We start from the raw sequence: 24,384 nt of genomic DNA, 5'->3' as shown, positions 1-24,384 counted from the left end.
ACTGTTTTTAAAGAGAATCCAGGTTCAGTTTCCAGCACCAACATGGCAGTTCCATGTTGGGATTCCACCACCCGAACCCATGTGGTGGACATCAACTCATTCAGAGACACAAACACAAACACATGTGGCCCACACAGTGGGCTGGGTCCTTCTATATCATTTAGCAATTATAGTATATATTTAATTTGGGGTTAGGCAGCCAGCTCCATTAATCAAACACTTGCCACATAAGCATGAGTGTCTGAGGGCTTTTGTAAGACTGGAGATAAACCACTCACTCATTGACCCACACCCCTTGACCTCCTCCCCACTTTTTTTTTTTTTTTTTTTTTTTTTGAGACAAGGTTTCACTCTGTAGTCCAGGCTGGTCTTGAAGTCTCAGTGATCCTCCTGCTTCAGCTTCCCAAATGCTGAGATTACAGGAGTGAGCCCCCACACCTGGCTGTGATTGTATTAATTCACTAGGAAATGAGATGATTTGAAGTTGGCTTTAGTGCTTTGGAAACTAACCCTGATCAAGCTTTAGTCCTAGGGTATATTCTTATACAGTTTCAACCCAGGCCCATCTCCTTGTCTGATCTTAAACTATATGCATTTCACTCCGATCACCCTGAGCCATGTGTCCATTAGAACCCCTCTTCAGTCTCTCTGCTGCTGCTCTTGGAACTGATAGAGGCCTCTTAAGAAAAGTGACCTCAAATGCAGAGCCGACATCTCTAGATTTTGTGCCTGCAATTTCTTCATTATTCTAGTAATTTTATAATCCCTTCAAACATAAGCTTTTTTATACTTTTTATTAACTAATACATACTTTTCTATAACCTTTCTGATTATTCTGTTGGAAAGGCTGTCAAAGCACTTATCTACTAGTTCTGGGAGTTAAGCTTTCTAGCTCTTGTACCTACCACACCAGGTTAGAGATTAATGATAAATGCTCCCCTTTTCATCCTGAATGCTGTTTGTGTAGCCTCTTGATCAATGCCATATGTGTTCATTATTATGTCATTTCAAAGACATTCTTTTCTCCATATTGAGTATTTCTATTTTCAAATTTCATTAATTTCTACTTTTTAAAAACTTTATTTCCAAAGCCTGGTTGTATTGGCACCTGCCTTTAATCCCAGCACTCTGGAGGCAGAGGCAGGTGGATCTCTGAGTTCAAGGCCAGTCTGGTCTACAGAGTGAGTTCCAGGACAGCCAGGGTTAAACTGAGAAACCTGTCCATTGTGGGTGGTGCCATCCCTGGGTTCTGTAAGAAGGCAGGCTGAGAAAACCATGGGAAGCAAGCTAGTAAGCAGTACCCCTCCATGGCCTCTGCATCAGCCCCTGCCTCCAGGTTCCAGCCCTGCTTGAGTTCCTGTCCTGACTTCCTCTGATGATAGACTATGATCTGGAAGTATAAGCTGAATAAACCCTTTCTTCCAAACTTGCTTTTTGGTCATGGTGTTTTCGCTACAGCAATAGAAACCCTAACTAAGACACAGCTCTACCCTCAGGTGTATGGAGGCAGGGGGCACATTAGCACACTATATGTGGGGGGGATCAATTAGAATAGATGCAGGCTTATAGTTCTCTACACAGATTTTTGTTAATAGCCTCTTGCTATGCTGGTTCTTAATTCTATAATTGCTAATATAATGGTTTACTCTAGGAGTATCAAGGAATGTACTGAAGCACTGCAATGAAGACACGTTTGGAGAATTAACTTCAATTACTAGGAAAGAATCAATATTTTAACAACTGGTATAGCTGAAGCAGTATGTAGTGGCTGAATATCATGGTACAGAGTGCTCTATCCTTGCCCTTTTAAAGATTTTAAGTGATACTGAAAAAATGGTGATACTATCTTACCTATGTATTCTTCTTCTTTCCCTTATGGCGATAAATTTGCTGTTTTCTCCCAGAAGTGTCAAACCTTGTTATATTTTAAATCTAATATTTGTTTAATCTTTTGTAAATACCCATTCAAGTTTCTAGGAAGAGCTGAGTTTTCATCATTATGATGTAACTTAGTCGCTTTATTAATTTTTTCCCTTCAAGCCTATGTTATCCTCCTCTTAATATAATTGTTTTAGAATGTATTTGATATATATTTGTATTCCCTTTTAACTATTTTCCTCTGTAATCTAACAATCTTTGCTTATCCCTTTGAAATAGAGTCTGGATATACTGTCTAAGCCTGTTTCAAACTAATGGGCCCAAGTGGTCCTCCTGCCCTTAGACTTCTGCCAGCTGGAACTATGTTTTTTCTTTATTAGAACACGTATTTATTGTACTTAGTAGCATCTGGATTTATTTTCAACTATACTTTGTACTTTTTATCCATTATACTTCATCTTATGTGGTGGGGTACTTAATTAAACCCACATGCTGGGTAAGTGCTTTACGACTGGACAGTATCAACCATTATCAACAGCTCTTTTTCTTCTGTCCCTTTCTTACCTTTGCATATCTGTGCATATGTGGATAAACATGTGTGCGTGTGTGTGTGTGTGTGTGTGTGTGTGTCTTCCTGTGATTCCAACACTTGGGGAGGCAAAGACAGGCGAATCTCTCTGAGTTTGGAGCTAGCTTGGCCTACAAAACGAGTCCAGGACAAAGAAACCCTGTCTTGAAAAACAAAAAATGCTTCTGGTGGCTGACAAGATGGCTGGTACTTAACACCAAGGTAAGTTAACACCAAGGTTAACTTAAGGTACTTAACACCAAGGCTGACTACCTGAGTTCTATCCCTGAGACCCATATGTGGAAAGAATGACTTCTCATGTTGTCTTCTGATCTCCACATGTAAGCCATGGCATGCACATGAACTTGTATGAATGTGTGATGTCTTTAATACTAGCACTTGAAAAACAGAGGAAGATGGATCTCTGTGACTTCGAGGCCTGCTTGGTCTACACAGTGAGTATCAGGGCAACCAGGGCCATCATGGAGACAAAACCAAAATGAAACAAAATGAATAAATAAATTTCTCTGGAAGAAAGGAGTCCATATTCAAATAAGAACTATGTGTAGCCAGGAGGTGGTGGCATACGCCTATAATCCCAGCACTCAGGAGGCAGAGGCAGGTGGATCTTTATGAGTTCAAGGCCAGCCTGGTCTACAGAGTTCCAAGACAGCCGGGAATACACAGAGAAACTCTGCCTCAAAAAAAAAAAAGAAAAGAAAAGAAAACAGGAACTATGTGTAAGCCTCATTCTAACAGCCGCTGGGCAATTTAAATTAAATTTTTCATAATTAACCCTAGAATCACCATTTTCTATTTACAAAATCTACCTCCAAAGAATCAACACAATTTCTTCTGAAGTCCTGAAAGTATAAATAGACATTTGATAAAGAGGGATTGGGCTATAGAGAAAAAAGGAACAGACAGAATTTGGGGAGAGGAGGAGGCTTTAAGAGTAGAGTATAAGGAAGACAGTTCTATGAATGAGCTTCAGGTAACAAAAGTTTCTCTTCTCGTAAGTTTTCTTCCAAATTCAGATATGCACCCACTGCTAAAACTCCAGGAAACTGCTATGGAAGATGCCCCAAAGATCCTAGTACCAGGTATAATTAGGAAGAAAATTTTTATCAATGAACTAAAACAGGTCTTACTTGCTCAGTAGCTATGTTCCCTTGCTTCTTTCTCAGCATATTAAATCTTTCTTCCTTGAAATTTTTTTTTGCTTCATCATTTCCTCTAACATGATATGCTAATATGACACTTCAGCATAAGTTCATATTCATATGAAATACTTCTATTCTTTACCCAGAAATCTTGATTCATTTATCTTCTGCAATTTAGAGACAGAGCTGTAGCTCAATGGAACAGCACTTCTCTAGCATGTGTGAGCCCAGGACAGTAATCACTCAATCAATCAAGTAAAATGTGATACCAAACCAATAATATAACCATATCTTCTGCAATTGTTTTCTGATCTTGATTCAAGTGCATTTTCTCACCTTAAATACCCAAGATCGACAGGCTTCAAGCCTTTATCTCAATGTGTGGGTGTACACTGTGCATTACTTAGACTCTCATAACTAATAGAGCCCAAGCTCAGTAAAAGGCATGTTATTAGCTAGTCTTACTCACCACTGGTAGCCACACATTTGCAACCTATCAAGTGTTCCAGGTGCATCTAGTGAATGAGGGATTGAATGAATGAATGCATTAACTAAGCAAAGGCTAGTAACCCAGAGGCCTGATGTAATAAGAATGCTATTAATTATGTCATCTTATGGTGGAACCATGAACAGTATTTTCTTCTGATTGTTAAAGCTGTGCACTTGCAAGATAAAGGACTAAACAGACCTGGGGTAGTTTTGAAAATTTCCTACAGCTTGAGGTAAAACAACAGCAAACATCTTACCAGTCCAGAAAAAAAAGCTGGATACCCTCAACCCAAGCATGTAGTCATTCCACAAATGGTCCAAACACTGAGAAACGTAGTTCTTCAGTGTCTGACTTAGTATCTTTCTGGAGCTTGATTGTCTCATGACAGGATCTGGCACAAGGTCCAAAGACTCTGCAAGGTTTCCACCTTCAACACAAACTCAGATCAGAGAAAAGCCAACCAGGATAACAGCAAAATGACGAGTACGCATTTAAAGCGCATTTACTGAGCACCTGAGAGTACCACAAAGTCCTAGTGGTGGACTGGCTCTGACCTGCAGCGACGGCTTAAGCTATTTCTCTCTCACCGAGCCTCCAGGACCCCAAGGGAAGCACTGGGCCTGCCTACCTCAAAAGGCCAGGACGGGGCTCACGGGCGACAGACAATGTGCTTCTGAAAGGACCAGGGGCACGAAGGCCAGCAGCCTGGCTGGAGGGAGCCGGCTGGGGCGCGGGAGCTTACCCGTCCGGCGAGTACTCGAGGTTGAAGACAGCACCGTGGGTGCGGGTGCTGAGGTACACGGAGTCGGCGGGGTGGATGGAACCATACAGGTTTGTCATCGTGCGGAAATTGTCCCGCGCCGGGTCCACGAACAGGCCGCGGCCGAGGCTTCGCTCTCTCAGCCACCCGAACAGTCTGGCGCCGGGGCCGCCCAGGCCGGTGCTGAGGCCCTGCCGGCTCCGGCTGCCCGCCTTGCAGTCCGGCCGCGAGCGTCTGCGCGGCGAGGACGACGGTGACAGCTCGGCCTGCGGGGCGGCAGCGGACAACTCCAGAGCTCCGGGGGCCGCGAGCTCTCCGGCGCGCTCGTCCGGGGACAGTGCGGGGCCGCCCGGGAGCCGAGGGCTCCGGGCGGCCGGCGGGGGAGGGGCCGCGTCAGCTTCTTGCTGTGGAGGCGCCGGCCGCGGGGCTGGAGAGGGCGGTCTGGAAGCTGCCGCCGGCCCTCCGAGAGGCGGCGGCTCCTCGGCTCCAGCCGCCCCGTCCCCGCCCGGGCTGTGGGGCCCGAAGGGAAACATGACCAACGCCCCCGCCCCCTATTCCGGGCCGCTGTCCCGCCGCCCGACAACTCAGCGCTCCCGCTCCAGCCGCCACTTCCGGGTGTCGCGTCCTAAACCCGCCGACTGGGAAAGCCGTGCCGCCGCTTGGCTGCCCTCCGCCGGGGACGGAAAAGCAGGGGCACCGCCGAGTCGTAGGCGCCACCACCCTGGAGGACTGTGAGGTCAGGAGGGAGCCACTAGCCCTCTGTGAGCCGCGTCGGGCGCACAGGACCCGACTACAAACAGCTGGGAGTCGGCCCACGGCTGTCGGTGAGCTGGCTGTGTGGCCGGCCGGTTCGACGAGACTGGGTCGGATTACCTGCTGCTGTCCTTACACTGAGATTGGGCAAGGGGGTGGGGGAGGGAGTATTACTGTATTTATGTAGGTCACACAGTAAATCTCTTGGTGCACTGCCTACTCAGCCTAGGAGTCTAATGATTCACGAATATTAACACTTAAAAGGCATCGGACTGTGCCTAGAATAACGGAACCCATGGGTGCCATAAATGTCTGCCCAAATCTCGGCTACTGCGCAGTAAGGTAAATCTTTATTAAGGCCAGAGCCTTCTCTTCCTTGCAAAAGGAACATAGATGCGGCTAGGAGTAACTGAGGGGGGCTGAAGAGCTGCATCAGCTCAACCCTACAAAGCAAGAGCCACTGTCAAGTTGAGCGCATACTGAATCTTCCGATCACTGCACAAAAGTCCCCGAGGATAGAAGGCCTTTCTCACTGCTGCTGCGGAGTACGAATAAACCTGTTTTTAGCGAAAGTATTAACATAAAATGGGGGTTTTCAGTGCAGAGAAGCTTAGTCCTCAAAAAGGATAGCTTGAGATAAAAGGCAAGGCAGATATTCTGACCAATTCTCTAGGTCTTAGACAGCATTGTAGAAGTTCACATTTAGTGACTGTGATGGTAACCAGGAAGACAATCTAGCCTGTGAAGATAGACCTGAAAGATGTCTGCAGGAAGGTAATTAGATATTCAATGATTGCGCTCTTTTGTTTGTTTTTGAGACAGGCTTTCTCTGTGTAGCCCTGGCTGTCTTGAACTCTCTTTATAGATCAGACTGCCCTCAAACTCACAAAGCTCCACCTGCCTCTGCCTCCCATGGGCTAGGATTAAATTCGTTCACCACCACCGCTCCAGCTCAATGGATGAACTCAAAGCAGAAGATCAAGAAATCTTCAGTTTGTACGGCTGAACTTTAAGCAGAAAAATCAAGAAATCTTCATTCTGTTTGTATTAACTCCGCATAGTCAGGTTTCACAGGGCAGGGGATTCAACATGAAAAAGCATACCAGGGTCCCAAAGCCTAAGAGCTGTTTCCCAGGCTGAGAGTATGGTTCAGTGGTGGAGCATTTGCCTAACATGTGTGAAGCCTGATGTTAACCCCTAGTACTGTAGAGAAGAGAATAAAACGTGTCCACTGTTAATTTAGAAAATCTAAGGAAACAAAATGGGAGTAAAAAAGTTTGTATTACATGTTTTCTGTCATGTTATAATGACTCTCGAAAAATTAAAATGGTTGTAACACAAAGAATAAGTCATTTAGTAATACCTGTTTCTTTAAATGCTTTTACTTAATATGTAATACTTATTCCAAATATTTACTAAAGGCTTTTTAGCATATTTTTAAAAGCATATTGCATAACACTAAGATTCTATATCAGTAAAAAACTTGAGAAGGCACTAAAAATAGAACTAAAATTCAGCTGTTCCTGTAGATCCACTACCTTTGAGAGTCTATACATTCAGCCATGTTAGTAGGAACTGACTTTGAATCAGTCTAGATTGACCAATTTCTGGGTAAAACCATTTGGAAAGCTAAAAAAAATTTCAACTTTAGTAGCAAAAGTTCACTTAGGTATCTATTCATATTTAAGCATCACTGGAACCCCTTTGCCTTATGGTTCTTTTGGATCACAAAGGAAGTAAATACTCAACAAAGATTTTCTGAACCGTGTCCCCAGCTGTCAAGTATCACATGTCCCTGACAACTCAGGACCTATTTTTCATCAAGTGGGTGGGGAACAATGCTTTTTCTATATTCAATAACTAGGATGTTTTATTTTTATTTTTAAATTGCTATACAACTGATGTCTTCCAGTGCAACATAAGTGAAACGATAAACACTGGCCTTTCCTGTCAGGCTAACATATTTTTGGAGCAGTACTTTCATTCTCAGTCTGTTTAGTATCATTGTTTCTGCCCACTGAATAGAATCCCCTATTAGGAATGATGTCGATAAAATGAACAAAGCGGTTGGCCATAGCATAGAAAGCTGTAATGGTAGCGATGTCCCAGGCATCTTCTCTGTTGAAGCCGTGCATTTCAAGCTTTTTGAAATGCTCATCTGTTATTTCATCAGCCTGGGAAACAGCAAGTGCAAACTCTACCATTGCTTTTTCTCGTGCAGGGAGGTCAGACTTTCTCCAGTTTATACAGACCTGCAATGAAACACACAATCAAAATCTTGGTCCATTACAACACAGCTAATTCAAGGTCTAATGAAATTAATGGGGAAAAGCCCTCAATGTTTATTCTAGAATAAAAGGAGCAAAATCATACCAGAAAGATTAATATTTTGGTCAGGCAGGCCTAATGGAAATCTACTTCAAAACCATGTCTACCAAGAAGTCTTTTTTGCAGGACTGGAGAGATGTCTCAGTGGTTAAGAGCACTTGCTCTTACAGAGGATGTAGGCTCAGTTCACAAGCATCTGTAACTCCAGTTCAGGGGGTCTGACACCCTCTTCTGGCCTCTGAGGCACTGAGTGCACACGTGGTACACATGCATGCAGGTGAGGCTCGCACACACAAATAAGTACACGTTTCTAAAGACTTTCTGCTTAGTTTACTTTCAAAATCCTCTTTATTTTCAGGCTGGAAAGATGGCTCGACAATTAAGAGCATTGACTGCTCTTGCACAGGGTCCAGGTTCCGTATCCAGTACCCACGTGGTGGCTCATACCTGCAGTAACCCCAGTTCCAGGGGATCCAATACCTTCTGCTAGCCTGACAACACCTGCACTTCTGTAGTGCACACATACTCAGGCGTACACACACCCTTAACTTTAAAAGAGAAAACAGCTCCTCCTTTCCACCTGGACACAGTGGCGATCCCTTCTACTCAAAGCTGACACATGAGGATGACTTAAGTCAGTTTAGTAACAGTCTGGGCAAGAGAACATGACTTTGTCTCTTAAAAATGAGCAAATTCTCCCTTTTGAGGCTGGAAAGATGTCTTAGAGATTAAGAGCACTGGCTGCTCTTCCAAAGGTCTTGAGTTCAATTCCCAGCAACCACATGGTGACTCACAACCTTCTATAATGAGATCTGGATCTGGTGCCCTCTTCTGGCCTGCAGGCATACATGCAGGCAGAACATAAATAATAAATAATAAATATAAATAAATAAATCTTTTAAAAAAGCATCCTTAAAAAAAATTCTTTTTTTTCCCTTTTCCCCTAAACAGCCATGATTTAAAGAAAAATCTCAGCATCAGGCCAAGAAGTGAATCCCAGCACTTGGGAGGCAGGTAAGTGGCTCTCTGAGTTAAAGGCCAGCCTGGTCTACAGAGTGAGTTCCCAGACAACCATGGCTACACAGAGAAACCCTGTCTCAAAACCAAATAGACAAATAAATAAACAAACAAATATCAATCAATTAATTAATTAGCTAATGAATCTCATAGTCAATAACTTTATCATACTTGAAGAGCTTCCCTCCTAGATAAAAACAAGGCTCTCAGTCCCCAGTAAAGCCCAATCAAGACACAATATTTGTGAAATTAATAGTTTCTATTTATCCACAGATAAACGGTGGCTCATGCTGAGGCAGGAGGTTCCCTGAGAGTGTGATTCTACCTAGGAAAACACAGTGAATTCCATCCTGAGCTGCAGCACGAGAGACTGTCTCACAAAGCTAAAGCCAAAAACAAAAACAAGCCGTACATTCAGCCACTGATGCATTAAGAATGTGTTGGGCATTTCATTATTTATATCTCATTCTCTAAGCAGCAGTATTTTTATTATCCCCCATTTTATTGAAGAAGAAACTGCAGCTCAAAGAAGCAAAGTAACTTCCCTATGGTCATATGGCTACGCCATTACAGAGCTGAGGTCAGGTCCCAAGGACATGAGGCCTTACAGACTGTACTAATAACCATTTTCTCTGATGGGAGCAAATTACTGGAAACTACTAAAAACTTAAGATATTAGACCACCTTATCAACCACAGTATGACAACACACTTGATGGCAACTAGGAGGCAATGCTTGACAAAGCCAGGACAATCACGGGCCAGCTGACTGGAGGGGCACTCTGAAGGACAGAAGGGATCCTGAAGTTACCTAGAGGCTAGCAACACAATTTCTGCTCAGGTGAGGTCAGGAGAGAAGACTGTAGGAGTAGAGAAACTGACGCACTTCAACTTTAGAATAAATTTAGAGAATTTCTTTTATTTCCCCAGCTCCAAAAACAAGGGATTTTGTAGAAAGTAGGACCAGGGAAACTTGGTGGCAAATCCTCATTTGCTGTCTTTGTCCTCAGCCCATTTTCTGCAAATAATTAGGATGGCCTCTGAGATGAATCAAGGACAGAGTAAGTTGGTTACTGGGTAAACAGGACTAATTTCACAATCCATCTTGGTGGGAGAGAAGATAGCGACCATTCCAGAAAGATAGGCAGATTGGGGCAAAAGCTGGGGCCAGCACTAAGAAATAAAAGCTAAAACTCGAAGAAGATATCAGAAGATGGAAAGATCTCCCATGCTCATGGCTTGGCAGGATTAACATAGTAAAAATGGCCATCTTACCAAAAGCAATCTACAGATTCAATGCAATTCCCATCAAATTACCAACACAATTCTTTACAGACCTGGAAAGAAAAATTCTCAACTTCATATGGAATAACAAGAAACCCAGAATTGCCAAAACAATCCTCTACAATACAAGATCTTCTGGAGGTATCTCCATCCCTGATATAAGCTGTACTATAGAGCAACAGTTATAAAAACTGCATGGTACTGGCATAGAAACAGAATGGCGGATCAATGGAACCAAACAGAGGACCCAGAAATAAACCCACACACTTATGGATACCTGATCTTTGACAAAGATGCCAAAACCATACAATGGAAAAAAGATAGCATCTTCAACAAATGGTGCTGGTCTAACTGGATATCTACATGTAAGAAAAGGCAAATAGATCCATACTTATCACCCTGCACAAAACTGAAGTCCAAGTGGATCAAAGACCTCAACATAAAACCAGACACATTAAATCGGTTAGAAAAAAAGGTGGGGGATACCCTTGAACTCATTGGCACAGGAGACAACTTCCTGAACAGAACACCAACAGCACAGGCTCTAAGAGCAACAATCAATAAATGGGACCTCATGAAACTGAAAAGCTTCTGTAAAGCAAAGGACGCCATCATCAAAACAAAACAACTGCCTACAGACTGGGAAAGAATCTTCACCAACCCTTTATCTGACAGAGGGCTAATATCCAGTATATATAAAGAACTAAAGAAGCTGAAAAGCAGCAAACCAAGTAATCCAATTAAAAATGGGGAACAGAGCTAAACAGAGAACTCTCTGTAGAGGAATAATGAATGGCAGAAAAAGAAATGCTTAAAGAAATGCTCAACGTCATTAGCCATTAGGGAAATGCAAATCAAAACGACCCTGAGATTTCACCTTACACCCATCAGAATGGCCAAGATGAAAAACTCAAGTGACAACACATGCTTGAGAGGTTGTGGAGAAAGGGGAACCCTCCTCCACTGCTGGTGGGAATGTAAACTTGTACAACCACTCTGGAAATCAATCTGGCGCTTTCTCAGACAACTAGGAATAACGTTTCCTCAAGATCCAGCCATATCACTCCTAGGCATATATCCAAAAGGGGATCAAGTACACAATAAAGACATTTGCTCAACCATGTTTGTGGCAGCTTTATTTGCTTTATTTGTAATAGCCAGAAGCTGGAAACAGCCCAGATGCCCCTCAACTGAAGAATGGATGCAGAAACTGTGGTACATCTATACAATGGAGTATTACTCAGCAATGAAAAATAGGGAAATCATGAAATTTGCAGGTAAATGGTGGGACCTGGAAAGGATCATCCTGAGTGAGCTGTCCCAGAATCAGAAAGACACACACGGTATATACTCACTCATATAGACATATAACATAGGATAAACCTACTAACACCTGTACATCTAAAGAAACTAATTAAGAGAGAGGACGCTGACTGAAACGCTCAATCCCCAACCCGAAAGTCAAAGAGGATAGACATCAGAAGAAGAAAAAAACAGGAAACAACCTAGGAACCTGCCACAGAGGGCCTCTGAAAGGCTCTGCCCTGCAGACTATCAAAGCAGACAACTGAGACTTAAGGCCAACTGTTGGGCAAAGTGCAGGGAATCTTATGTAAGAAGTGGGAAATAGTAAGATCTGGAGAGGACAGGAACCCCACAAGGAGAGCAACAGAACCAGAAAAATTGAACACAGGGGTCTTCCCAGAGACTCATACTCCGACCAAGTACCGTGCATGGAGATAACCTAGAACCCCTGCACAGATGTAGTCCATGGCAGTGTAGTGTCCAAGTGGGTTACATAGTAATGGGAAGAGGGACTGCCTCTGACATAATCTGATTGGCCTGCTCTTTAATCACCTCCCCCTGAGTGGGGAGCAGCCTTACCAGGCCACAGAAGATGACAATGCAGCCACTCCTGATGGGATCTGATAGACTAAGATCAGAAGGAAGGAGAGGAGAACCTCCCCTATCAGTGGACTTGGGGAGGGGCATGCGTGAAGAAGGGTGAGGGAGGGTGGGACCGGGAGGGGAAGAGGGAGGGCCTTATGGGGGGATACAAAGTGAATAAACTGTAATTAATAATAATAATAATAAAAGTAGAAAAAAAAGCGCTAAAACTCTGACTTGGTTCCTCTAAGAATAATCAGTGGATGTATCACTGCCCACTAGAAAATACAAGCAGCGTAGCATAGCAGAAAAGGACAGCTCTGAAATAAGATGTTGTCATCTTACGTTTGGATGCTCCCTGCGAGTGCAAGCTCTGAGCTGAGAGTGAAATGATTAAAGTGAGGCTCACTTTAGGGAGGAGAGAATATAGGTCAGGTAACCAGCGCATCTGGCATCAAGCTGGGGTTGTTCCTCTCTACCTCATATCTCATGTATAAAGAAGCAACAGCGATGGGGTCCGGAAGGGAACTCAGATAGTGAGAAGAACGTGAGGTGATTGCACTGCACCATACAATGACATGGCTTTTGCCCTTTCTGCAGGTACACAGAGGCCCTAAAACTGGCACAGGGGAGGTAGGCACCAACCTGCTCAGAGAGTACCGGGTTTTTCGAGTAGAACCTGTACATGGCACTGTGGACAACCACGTTGTATAGGCACCTTTCACTCAAGCTGGTCACTATGATGATGAGTTCCTTGTCAGCTTTGCTGAGTCCACCTGGAGAGGAAAAGGAAAGGACACTCATCGAGAAACCTCAAACTGCTACTTAGAAAGAGCTTATCCAGCCTAGGTGTGTTTTAGCAACGGCTCTGCCCGTTTACCTATTTGCCTAGGCTCGCTTATACATTCATTTTTGTTCCTTGTTGTCTTTATATCACTTAACTCTTCCTAAAGTCAATTTGTTCTTCTATTGTCTCTTTCTCCTCTCAAGAGTGTATGTGAAACTGCTGGTAAGGCCCCACTGCTTAAGACAACACTGAACACGGAACACCAAGAAGTCGAGCTGGTGTCTAGCTAAAGCTTTCACCCCTGCTGACTAGTATTCATGGTACTGGAAGGTACTTAGCACACTACCAGAGGAGAAAGGTAAACACCAACCCAGCTACAAACCCTTCAGTCTACAATGGGGACTCGGGGGTTAAGAGCACTGATGACTCTTCCAGAGGACCTGGGTTTAATTCTCAGCACCCACATGGCAGCTGTAACTCCAAGATCTGACGCCCTCACACAGGCATACATGCAAGCAAAACACCAATGTCGATAAAATAAAAACTAAGATAGTGGCACAAAAGTTGTGGCAGTAAGCAACCACTATCTGACTGGATTTCCGCCCCACTCATCAGATGGAACTCAGGCCTGGAACTGCTCAGGTAGCCAAGGACATGAGATAGGGCATAAACCAAGGGAAAAACTATATACTAATTGTTCTGCTAAAGGAATATAACAATAAAATGACTCCTGACATTCTGCTATACCCGTACATTAGGGTCTCATTCACTCATCATCGGAGAAGCTTCCTCCTGCAGTAGAAGGGAACTAATACAGAGACCCACAGCTAGACAATGTACAGAGAGTGAGAATCCTAATTGGGATATATTCACCAAACCCCTTACCTCAGGACTCAGGGGGCTACGTAGAAGATGAGGCAGAAAGGTTTTAAGAGCCAGTAGGGATGGAAGACAAGGAACCACCTTTCTAGACACAATAGGACTGACTCTGAGACACCATGGCAGCACGCACACAGCCTGTGCTGATCTCTGCCAGATGAGGTCCCAGTGCTCATGAGCCCCTTCCCGACCCCAGAAGCTATCACCAACTGTCAATCACCCACAGAGGGAAATTTAGCTTCTTCAAAGGACTCTCGGGGGTATAAATCACACTTAGAGCGGGCCCTGTGCCAGCCGTGGATAGCTAGCCCCAAATGAATTCAGTGGGATTTCTGGAGATTTTTTTTTCCTCAGAATGGAGGGTTTTTAACCTTCTGGTCTTTTGATTATATATTATGGTTTATAATAATTTTGTGTTTTTATGATTTGTAGGCATGCATCTACATGTGTGTTTCTCCTGTTTTTTGCCCCTGTTTGTTTATTCTGGCTTGGTTTTTACTTGCCTTTTAGTCTATATGTACTATGTATGTATTATAGTATACATACATATAATAGTTTACATACATAACATATAATATACATACACATAATAATATACAATGATTATATAAAAATATTGTGTATACATATAACAACAATAATAATACACAGGGATTCTTTGTGGCCTTGGCTCTCCTGAACTCACTTTCTAGACTAGGCTGACCTTGAACTCACACAGACCCACCTGCCGCCACCTTCCTGAGTGCTGGGATTAAAGGATTAAAGGCATGTGCCACCATGTCTGGCTTGCCCTGTTTGATTTCTAAAGAGAGAAAGCAAGCATGAAGTTGGATGGGTAGGAAGGCTGAAAGTGAGGAAATGAGGAAAGGGAAACTATGATCAGAATACATTGCATAAAAAAAAAAACATTAAAAAAATTATGTGAAAACCCATGTATTTCTATGACTTAAAAACTGCTATAATCCCAAAAGATTTTGGACATATGGCAATTACCTGAGAAGATATGCTCAATGAATTTATAAATTGCTGAGATAGCAATTTTAAGAACAGATACTACTTCCTAACGTCAGCAAACCTGCTGTCTATGAATAGGGTAAGTACAGAAGAGGAAAGCCCCGTCCATGCCTGGCACAGCTCTAAGCTTTCTATATGCTACCTCATTTTCTCCTCACACCAGCTCTTTGGTACTTAACACTCACTAGTAAGGAAATCAGGCTGTGAAACATTTCAATATTCTGTTCAAATTTATTTGGACTACTTTTAGCAAAATTCCTATTTGAATAAACATCGGTCTTTTCCCAGAGGGATAGAGAAACTGCAGACAGAAGTGCTGCCAACACAGGGAGGGGATTCTTGCACAGCACTGGGAAGGGGAAGACAGCAACTAAAGTAGACCATAGAAGGAACAATCCCTTGTTCTTGAAAGCAGATTAGATGGATTTTGGAGCAAAGAGCTGGTTCACCACAAAGGGTAGAGCGGTAAAAAGACGTACTGGGATGTAGCATACTGAGCACAGTTAAAGGGAAGATAAAGCCTGGCCCCCTGTACTATGAAAATAAAATGTAGTCTATGTTGATTCAAACAGAACAGAGGAATTGTGGATGAGGCTGGGATGTTAGGCTGGTGACAGGCCATGAAGAACTACTGTGACAGAGGGCTGAGAGATGGCTCAGTAGTTAAGAGCACCGACTACTCTTCCAGAGGACCTGGGTTCAATTCTCAGCACCCACGTGGCAGCTCATAACTGTGTGTAACTCCAAGATCTGACATCCTCATTCAGGCATACATGTAGGCAAAACACCAATGCAATAAAATAAAAATAGATTATTAAAAAAAGAACTACTGTGACAGACTTGCTGCTGTCTCCCGATATTTGTTATCAAGGCACTGCTGTGCTTGTGTTTATCCCTAGCACTAGGGAGGCAGAGGTGTGGTGATCTCTGTAAGGCCAGCTTGGTCTACACAGTGAGCTCCAGGCCAGCCAAGACTCATAAGGCCCTGTCTCAACAAACAAACAAACAAACAAACCCAAAACAATCCATCTGTGTCACTCCCTTTTTCCTTTAGTACTCAGGATCTCCGAATGCAGCCGAGCACAGAACCTTCTTTTGTAGCTAAATCTGATGGACAAAATCTGGCCTATGAGAGGTAAGTGGAGGTAATGTGTGCAACTTCCATGCCCTGACCTTACGGAAAGGGACAAGTGACGACCACTGCTACTTCTTTTTGCTGGTGACAATTATCCCACAGCACACACTAAAAAAGACCAAGTCAGGCCTTAGCAGCTCATATGGAAATAATTAGATGAGAGAGAACAAAAAATTGTATTAAACCAATGTATTGTATACTTTTTCTCTGGGTGGTATCAGCCCAACTGAATCCTAAGAAATAAGTCTTTAACTTCCAGGCTCATGATTATTTAGGGACCATTAAGAGCCACAGATAACTAAGTACGAAAGATTACTATTACTTTATTTAAGTTCTGTACCTATAGTCATAAAGCTGCAGTCAGACATTGACTTCAAAGTCTAGTCAGTGAACGTGGTAGTATAATCCCAGCATTTGACAAGCTGAGGTAGGAGGAATGCTGTGTGTTCAGGCTCAGCCTGGGCTACACAGTGAATTCCAGGCCATGCAGGACTATATGATTAGGTACTCATATTCATTCCCATTCTCTCTCTCGCCCCCTCTACTTCTCCCTTTCCACCCTTCCCCTCACCCACTACCACTAATAACAAAACAATAAGAATGCAGAGATGTCACAGAAGCTGAGTTGCTTCCTGACATAGGGACCTAGGACTAGGGAAGAAATGCTAGAACCAGAAGCCAGGCACCTGGGCTTTATCCAAGAATATGTTAGCAATGAATTTCCATTTACCTGTTTCTTTGTTATAGATGGCATTGTAATAAGCAAAGAAAGCTCGGAATTCCAATGGCCGGTAAGATAACACTTTAAATATATTTGGTAAAAATCCTATCTGCAAGAAAGAAAAAAAAAAAAGAGTCAAAGAAAACAAAAACTAGAAGCAGAATAACCAACAATAACTCGGTACCACTCCTATCCTCTGTTAAATGCCAGCCTTGCGTTACAGCCCTCTCCTGCACATTCCTTCACCTTTCAGGGTATAAGTGTTACTTCCAAAATACATATGATAGCTTTGGGTAATTAACATTTTGAAATTTAGAGACTGCAATACTTAGATTAATGAAACATCCTACCATTTAGATTTTCTGGCCTAGGTACTGCCATTTCACAGAAAGGCTGGTGTGCTTCATTATTTCTTAGAATTATTAACTAGTCCTGGGAACATACCTACACTCCCAGGTCTTGGGGGGCTGAGGAAGGAAACTTGCTGTGAGTGTAAGTCTAGTTTGGGATACAGAATTAGTTTCTTTTTTTTTAAGATTTATTCATGTATTTTATTTATGTAAGTACTCTGTCTTCATGCACTACAAGAAGGTGGCAGATCCCATTTCAGATGGTTGTGAGCCACCATGTGGTTGCTGGGAATTGAACTCAGGACCTCTGGAAGAGCAGTCAAGTGTTCTTAACCACTGAGCCATTTCTCCAGTCCCAGAATGAGTTTAAAACAATCCTGGGATATATAGTGAAACGCCATTTAAAAACAAAAACAAACAAACAAACAAAAAACAAAAACAAAAACCTGGCGGTGGTTGCATACACCTTTAATCCAGCACTTGGGAGGCAGAGGCAGTTAGATCTCTGAGTTCAAGGCCAACCTGGTCTGGTCCACAAAGTGAGTTCCAGGACACCCAAGGCTACACAGCTACACCCAAGGCACACCCAAGGCTGTTTTTTTGAAAAAAAGCAGTAACTCACCTTGATATGGCTGATAGGGTAAAATTCTTTTCAAAGTTTTTTTCATACTTCCAATCTCATTTATCCTTATCTGTAAATCTATAAAGTATAAGGCAGGTAATAATATTCCCCAGTTTAATGATAAAGAAATAGAGGTCTGAACCAGTTGAGCGTGTTATTCAAGGCCATGTCTTGATGGGAAGAGCAGTCTACAGATTCTGGCGTTTATATTTTTTCTAACATGATGGAATGGCAGACAACTGTCAGTTTCTTTTTTCCTCCCTTGACAACAGAACTTGGGATTTGTTTATATACAAAGTCATGGTTCAGCAGAGTCTAAACGATTGTTGTAACACTAGTGGATGAATGAATTATAGTAAATTCATTTTATTTGTCAGTGATTAGCACATGAAATGAACTAATGTGACTAGTTAGAAATGAAGGGGAGCATATATTACTCTCCAACAGGGATAAGAGAAAGGAATATGTAGTGGAAGTTTTCGTTTGTTTAAAAACTCAGGTATGTTATGTAAATGTGCTTTTGTTTTAATCACTGTGGGATATGGGACTGTTTTAGTTTGTCCACAGCTCGTGCAGCACAGAGAGGGGTGTGGTCTTTGCCAGCTGCAGGTAGGGTAAATATGAGAACCCAGACAGCGAGAGAAGGCAGTGGCTTAGAGGAGCTGAACAAAGAGAACGCTTTGAAGAAAGAACACTGCTTGCTGTGTTTGCTGGATATCCTGATGACTGAGACTGGTATTGTATCCCCGCCAAAAAAAAAAAAAAAAAAAAAAAAAAACAACTGATAACCTACCCAAAAAACAACTGATAACCTACCCAGCCAGAAGAAATAATGAGGTCTATGCCCCCTTTCCCTTCTACCTTCCTCCTCTCCTACCTACAGTTGGAGGGTTGGAAGGGAGGTAGAGGCTTTATGAACCCCAAATAAAGTAGAGTTTAAAAACCTAGCACCTACAGGAATGCCCTCCTTTCCTCTGTGGCTGGCTGTACGGGGATGTGATCTCTGCTGCCATTGTGGTCATCTAAAAGGCCATAAGTCTGAGCAGTCATCACACTGAAATGAAAGAAAACTAATCCCCATGATATCACTGAGCCACTGAACTAAACAAGCCAGGGATCATTCTACCTCTGAAGCTGCAGTTAAATGAGACATTGAACTATTCCTGCTGTTACACTACAAAACTGAATTTTCTGTTCAAGCTGCAGCTGAAAACAAAGACACTGACACTACATACTAAATGGTCACTAACAGTCCGGAAGACACAGCATAAAGACCCATTTACACTAGATGGACGTTTGGGAAGAGGAAACAGCTGGGGATGGCAAGGTTTTCCAACCAAAGCAGCCATGTTCTTATCTTTATATAACTGGTTCTATTAAGGCAGTATTAATTTGAAAAAACAAGAGTTTAAAACAAATGTCTATGTTTACGGAGGATCTTGGAATTTGGCCAAATAAATCCCCAGCTACTAAAAACTACTATCAGAGCTCCACCACACAAGACGCTACAGAGCTCCCTGTCAGAGTCCTGCTGTATAGCCTGCTGTTCCTTGTTTGTGCAGGATCGTAACTGTTTCTACAGCCGAACATTAAAGCACTGAATCTATCTTGGATATATGCATGGTTGAAAGCCTTTAGGCTAAAAATCAGATCATGTAATTATTGATTTATACAGAAAATATTACATGAATGTTCAGAGATATTATTTTGGTTTAGTTTTATTAAAATATGCTTTCATAAAAAATTTAAGGAATTATTTTAAGCAATGCAGTTCATTTAATACTGTGGTTTTACAATGTTACTCTGTAAACAGGAAAACAAATTATTTATACTAGAAAATGCAACAACAAGCAAAACTAAACTGCAATCAGAGAGCAATTCATGGATGTACAAAAAGATATATGGACAAACATATATACACGTACAAAGATATACATGTGAGCAGTTTGTTACAAGCTCAAGTCCAGTTCTGGTGGACTGTGGAGATAAATTACAGTATCTTTATACAAGTGGCCTCATAAAAGGCACCACTAAAAATAATGATGTTTGACCTAGAACAATTTTCAAGATAACATAATTTCATTAAAGAAATTTACCTGGATATTTTTACAAAGAATATAGGAAAGAAAACATCAAAATATTCATAATGGGATATAATAGGACATATAGAAGTATATATTCTCACAAAATATAAATGAATCAGATTGCTGTTTTCACCTTTCTGCTTGACTTTTACAGGAAAGAGCAAGATATCTATCACTTACGTAGCTAGCAAGTATCCTCGCTCAGTTATGTTGGTTATATATCCACACTACACTACAATGCTAGACAGAACTACACAGTGCACCTCAGTCACAGTGGGCAGAGGACTAAGGGACAGAGGAGAGCCACAGAAGCCTAGAGGCTATACCTAGGAGGAAAGGTATATGGACGAAGGAACCTGGACCTGGGAAGGGTCCACACAGTGGTGAGTTCAGACAGACCATGACAAGCAGTGCTGGCGATTACACTGCGGTCCATATAGGTCTCCACTGGCACTGGCCCCCTCAGCAGGGGGTGTCTCACCTGTCTCTCCACCTCATCCATGAGCTCTACAATGTCAAAGGGCAGGTCCTTCTTATAAGGAACAGGGTAACGGCCAATGGGTTTGGAATTCTTTTCTTGCTCATCCTTAGAAGGGTAAGAATTCAGGGTCATCACCGGCAACTTTTTCCAAACCTTACTTGTCAAAAGGTGAAGAAGAGACTGAAAGAAAATAAAGACAAGTTTAGGGGAGCTACTAAGGCATTTCGTGGACAGCCACTCTATCTGGTCCTGAAGGAGAGATGACACGTAGTTCTGTCTCCTATGTCAATTTCTACTGGTTAAAAGTCACTGCCTTAAGTAATGTGACAAGGATTCTGGACCCAACATCCAACAATCAGGAATGTATGATCTAGGGAGGGTATGGTAGAATATTTGCAACACTTGACTTGAAGGGTGTGGGAGGTGATAATTCTATTTAGCATTTACAAGGCCCTGGGTTGGAACTTTAGTAATAGAGTGAGGGATAAAAGAAAACCAAAAAAGGAAAGTCCATGTGAGGTACCATCCAATAGCAATAAAGAAGATTAAGTGTGCCAAGTGATTGGCAGGGTATTATCATCCTCTCTAGTAACAGTACTTGCTACCAACCAAGTACTTTCTAGTACTCCTGAGTCTTTATTTTACCAATATGAAGATTAAGAATCAGAAAGGCTACAGTGATCACATAGAGGTAACAGTTTGACTCTGTATTCAAATCCAGAACTGTCAGATTCCAGAGTCTATTTTCTTCCCTCTACATACTCCTGTCTCTTAAAAAAGGTTAGTCCACAGGAGCTGGAGAGATGGCTCAGTGATTAAGAGCACTGGCTGCTCTTAACCCAGCTTTGATTCCTGGCAACTCTATGACTGCTCATAAGCATCTGTTACTCTAATCCCAGGAGACCCGACACACTATTCTGGCCTCCATGGACACCACACACATATAATGTACAAACATACATGCAGGCAAAACACTCAGACACATAAAATAAAAATCAAAGTTACAAAATAATAATTAGGGGCTGGCGAGATGGCTCAGAGGTTAAGAGCTCTGCCAGCTCTCCCAGGGACCCAGGTTCAATTCCAGAACTCATATGACAGCTCACAACGGTCTGTAACCCCAGTTTTAGAGAATCTGACACCCTCACATAGATGTACATGTAGGTAAAACACCAATGCACATTAAATAAAATATTAAAAAATAATGATTAAAAAAACTATAACAAACAACAAACTGTTATTCAAGCTGAAAAGAGGGAAACAAACAATCTGAATGTGCAGTGGGTTCATTTCTTTTACCATATAAGGTTATAGAAAACCATGATTATGCTTTTCTAGAAAGATGTCCGCTCAGATAAACAGAAACTGTGAGTATAATGCAATGATGTCTGAATTAGGCTGCCTGGGTCAAATCCCCCCACCCCACACTTTTTTTTTTAATTAAAATAAAAAGTTTGTTTGTTTGTTTTTGTTTGTTTGAGACATGATCTCTCTATATAACTTTGGCTGTCCTGGAACTCAGTATGTGGAGCAGTGGCCTCAACCTCACAGAGATCCTCCTGCCTCTACCTCCGCCTCCTGATCCCTGGGATTAAAGGTATATGCCACCATGCTGGGCAAAATTTTATATTTTTAAACTGTGTGTATGTGTATGTGTCTATTCATGACTATGTGCACTTGAGTGCAGTTGCCCACAGAGGCCAGAAGAGGTGTCAGATTCCGTGAAACTGGAGTTATAAGCAGTTATGAGCTGCCTGACTTGGTTGCTGGGAACTGAACTCAAATAATCCCTAGAAAAGAAGCAAGAACTCTGCTGAGTCATCTCTCCAGTTCTCCACTGTGGGGTTTGATTAAGAATGGTCCCCACAGTTCATATATTTGAATGCTTAGACACCAGGGAGTGGCACCATTTGGAAGGATTAAAAGGAATAGGAGGTGTGACTGTTGGAGGAAGTGTGTCACTGGGGGTGGGCTTTAAGATTTCAAATGCCCATGCCAAGCCCAGAGTCTCACACTCTGCCTACAGATCATGCTGTAACTCTCAACTAGTGCTCCAGAACAATGTGTGCCACTAAGCAACTTGCCCTGATGAAAATGGACTAAACCTCTGAAACTGTAAGAAAGCCCCCAATAAAGTACTTTCTTTTATACGACTTGTGTTGGTCGGCTATAAAACAATAACTGAGATACACCTTTACACTCCTTCTGATGCTTGCTTTAATGTGCCAGCTTGCCTGGGCAAGTAAGTGACGCCAGATAGCTGTTGTTTTCGTTACTTTTTTTTGTTGCTGTGATAAAACACTAGGAACAAGGCAATTTACAGGATCAAGAGTTTATTTGGACTTATGGCTTCAAAGGCTTTAAAGTCCATGATGGTGGAGCATGGCCGCAGAAACAGTTGAGCGCTTACATCTTGAACCACAAACATGAAGAACAAACTAGCTGTAGTGACACTTTTAATCTCAAAGACTACCCTCAGTGATATACTTTCTCCAACATGGCCATACTTCCTAAGCTTCTACAAACAGTGCCACTAACTGGGGAGCAAGTGTTTCAAAGGCCTGAGACTCTGGGGATATCTCATTCATGTCAACATAGCTTTAACATCAGTGAGTGCTTTAGAAGGTATTATTTGACCTGTGTGCAGTTGTGCACACCCATAATCCCAGAACCTGGGGAAGTAGAGGCAGGAGAATCTCTGAGTTGGAGGCCAGCCTGGTCAACAAGTGAGTCCATGATAGCCAAGGCTACACAGAGAAAACCTGTCTGAAAAAAAAAAAAAACAATAAAAGATTTAGAAAGAGTATCTAAACAGGTAGGCAGAGTAAAGATGATCCACCTCTATTCTTGTTGGAGGAATGTTATTTGACAAGGACCCAAGGACAGATTCAAGCTCTCTTACACTAGAATATCTGTCTCCTTCTGCTCCAAGGCATTGAAGATGCTCACTTCTCAGCCTTGAACTGAATTCACCTTTTTCAGTTCTCCAGTGGTTTACAAAGTACATAGTGGGACTTCTATATTCATATGAGCAAACCTCAAATGTCATACTATCCTGAATAGGATCTGGGACCCACCATGAAATAAAGCCATTGTTAATTACAGTGCTTTACTGGCTCTACATCTGTAAAGAACATTCTTCATAGGTGTTGCCTTCACTAGTGTTCTACTGCTGACATCACTGACAGGCACATTTCACACCTCATCTTTCTGTCAGCACACGTTATAAAAAAAGAGTACCCCAGTGGTTTGATTTTACCAATAAAGACCCAGAAGCCAGATGTTGGGATGAAAGCCTACTAGCTTAGAGAGGCAAAGAATGCACCCACTGACCTTCCTACTCAGCTGACTTCCCATAAGGAAAAAGCTTTCTCCTCCCCCACACTATCTTAAATACCCTTCAACTCAATGTCCCTCCTCTCTGTTTAATTCCTGTTAGCTGGTTGCTTGCTCTGCCTTTTGGCCTAAGGTTAACTTCGTTTAATCCTATTTACAGAAACTATTACATTAAGGTGTATACTAGCACTGAGACACACCACAACTAGAAACAGGTTTTTCTAGTTCACAATGCCATCAAATATCCTGAAACACACATATATCTTACTGAAGACGACAGCCCAGGCTGTGAAATCTTACAGATGTCAATCATCTTTCTTACCCAGTAGCTAGAGGGGGGCAAAGAGCCACTGATCTTTGAGGTTTCCAAGCCCTAAAGCTCTATCTTTATAACGCATACGTCTGAGAGGCTGACATGAGCAAACTGTTGGGAGTTGTTCTGATGCTTTATTTTGATGCTCATTGCTGGCTCTCAAAGATCTGGTTACTGCCTGGATACATCTATTCTTGTTTTGTAAACCTGCCTAAGAAATTATACCTGATTGGTTGATTAAAGGCCTATACCTGGGCAGGGTGGAATGGAGTGGGCAGAATGGAGTAGGCGTGGCTAAGGTTCCTGGCCTTCAGGTTCAAGAGAATTATGACAGCTGGACAGGAAAGAGGAGAGGACGCCACAGTGGAGTGAAGAAGTGTGGAGAAGAAACCATGTGGGCTGGGAGTAAGGACTCCCATAATGGTGTGAAAAAGCCCAGATAAAGAATACAAAGAAGTATTTAAAAGACTGTGGATGGAAGATAGCTCAAACGAGGATGGTTAGGTAGGCTTTGGATGGGGGCTGGAAGGTGGAT

The 24,384-nt window shown here is 42.4% G+C and overlaps 2 protein-coding genes across 2 annotated transcripts in view; both read right to left on the bottom strand.

Moving 5' to 3' along the window:
* Dcaf10 (DDB1 and CUL4 associated factor 10) overlaps positions 1 to 5,474 on the bottom strand; it is a 40,618-nt gene extending 35,144 nt beyond the window's left edge. Inside the window, exon 1 of the mRNA XM_055605253.1 lies at positions 4,842 to 5,474. Coding sequence (XP_055461228.1) covers positions 4,842 to 5,392 — 551 coding nt within the window. The 5' untranslated portion in view covers positions 5,393 to 5,474. The remainder of the gene's footprint in view (positions 1 to 4,841) is intronic.
* Positions 5,475 to 7,517: 2,043 nt separating this feature from the next.
* On the bottom strand, positions 7,518 to 20,332 carry LOC129675242 (uncharacterized). The gene is made up of 4 exons (XM_055605270.1): positions 20,201 to 20,332; positions 16,673 to 16,772; positions 12,773 to 12,903; positions 7,518 to 7,864 (listed from the first exon to the last, which is right to left on the bottom strand). Exons 1-4 carry the CDS (start codon positions 20,330 to 20,332, stop codon positions 7,568 to 7,570), a joined length of 660 nt encoding a protein of 219 aa, XP_055461245.1. The 3' UTR covers positions 7,518 to 7,567.
* Positions 20,333 to 24,384: the final 4,052 nt, after the last annotated feature.

This window comes from Psammomys obesus, unplaced genomic scaffold (genome assembly GCF_907164565.1).
Source record: "Psammomys obesus unplaced genomic scaffold, mPsaObe1.curated_primary_1811, whole genome shotgun sequence".
In the NCBI taxonomy this organism is placed as follows: domain Eukaryota; kingdom Metazoa; phylum Chordata; class Mammalia; order Rodentia; family Muridae; genus Psammomys; species Psammomys obesus.
Note: the sequence above shows the minus strand (reverse complement) of the source record. Positions and strands in the feature narration are given on the sequence as shown.

Bases quoted from the DNA above. Each gene is read 5' to 3' on its own strand.
- LOC129675242 (XM_055605270.1), bottom strand. From the start codon at position 20,332: ATGACCCTGAATTCTTACCCTTCTAAGGATGAGCAAGAAAAGAATTCC. The intron at 12,904-16,672 runs GTAAATGGAAAT...TTTCCTCTCCAG, and splicing joins CATCTATAACAAAGAAACAG to GTGGACTCAGCAAAGCTGAC. The intron at 7,865-12,772 runs GTTGGTGCCTAC...GTTTCATTGCAG, and splicing joins ACCCGGTACTCTCTGAGCAG to GTCTGTATAAACTGGAGAAA.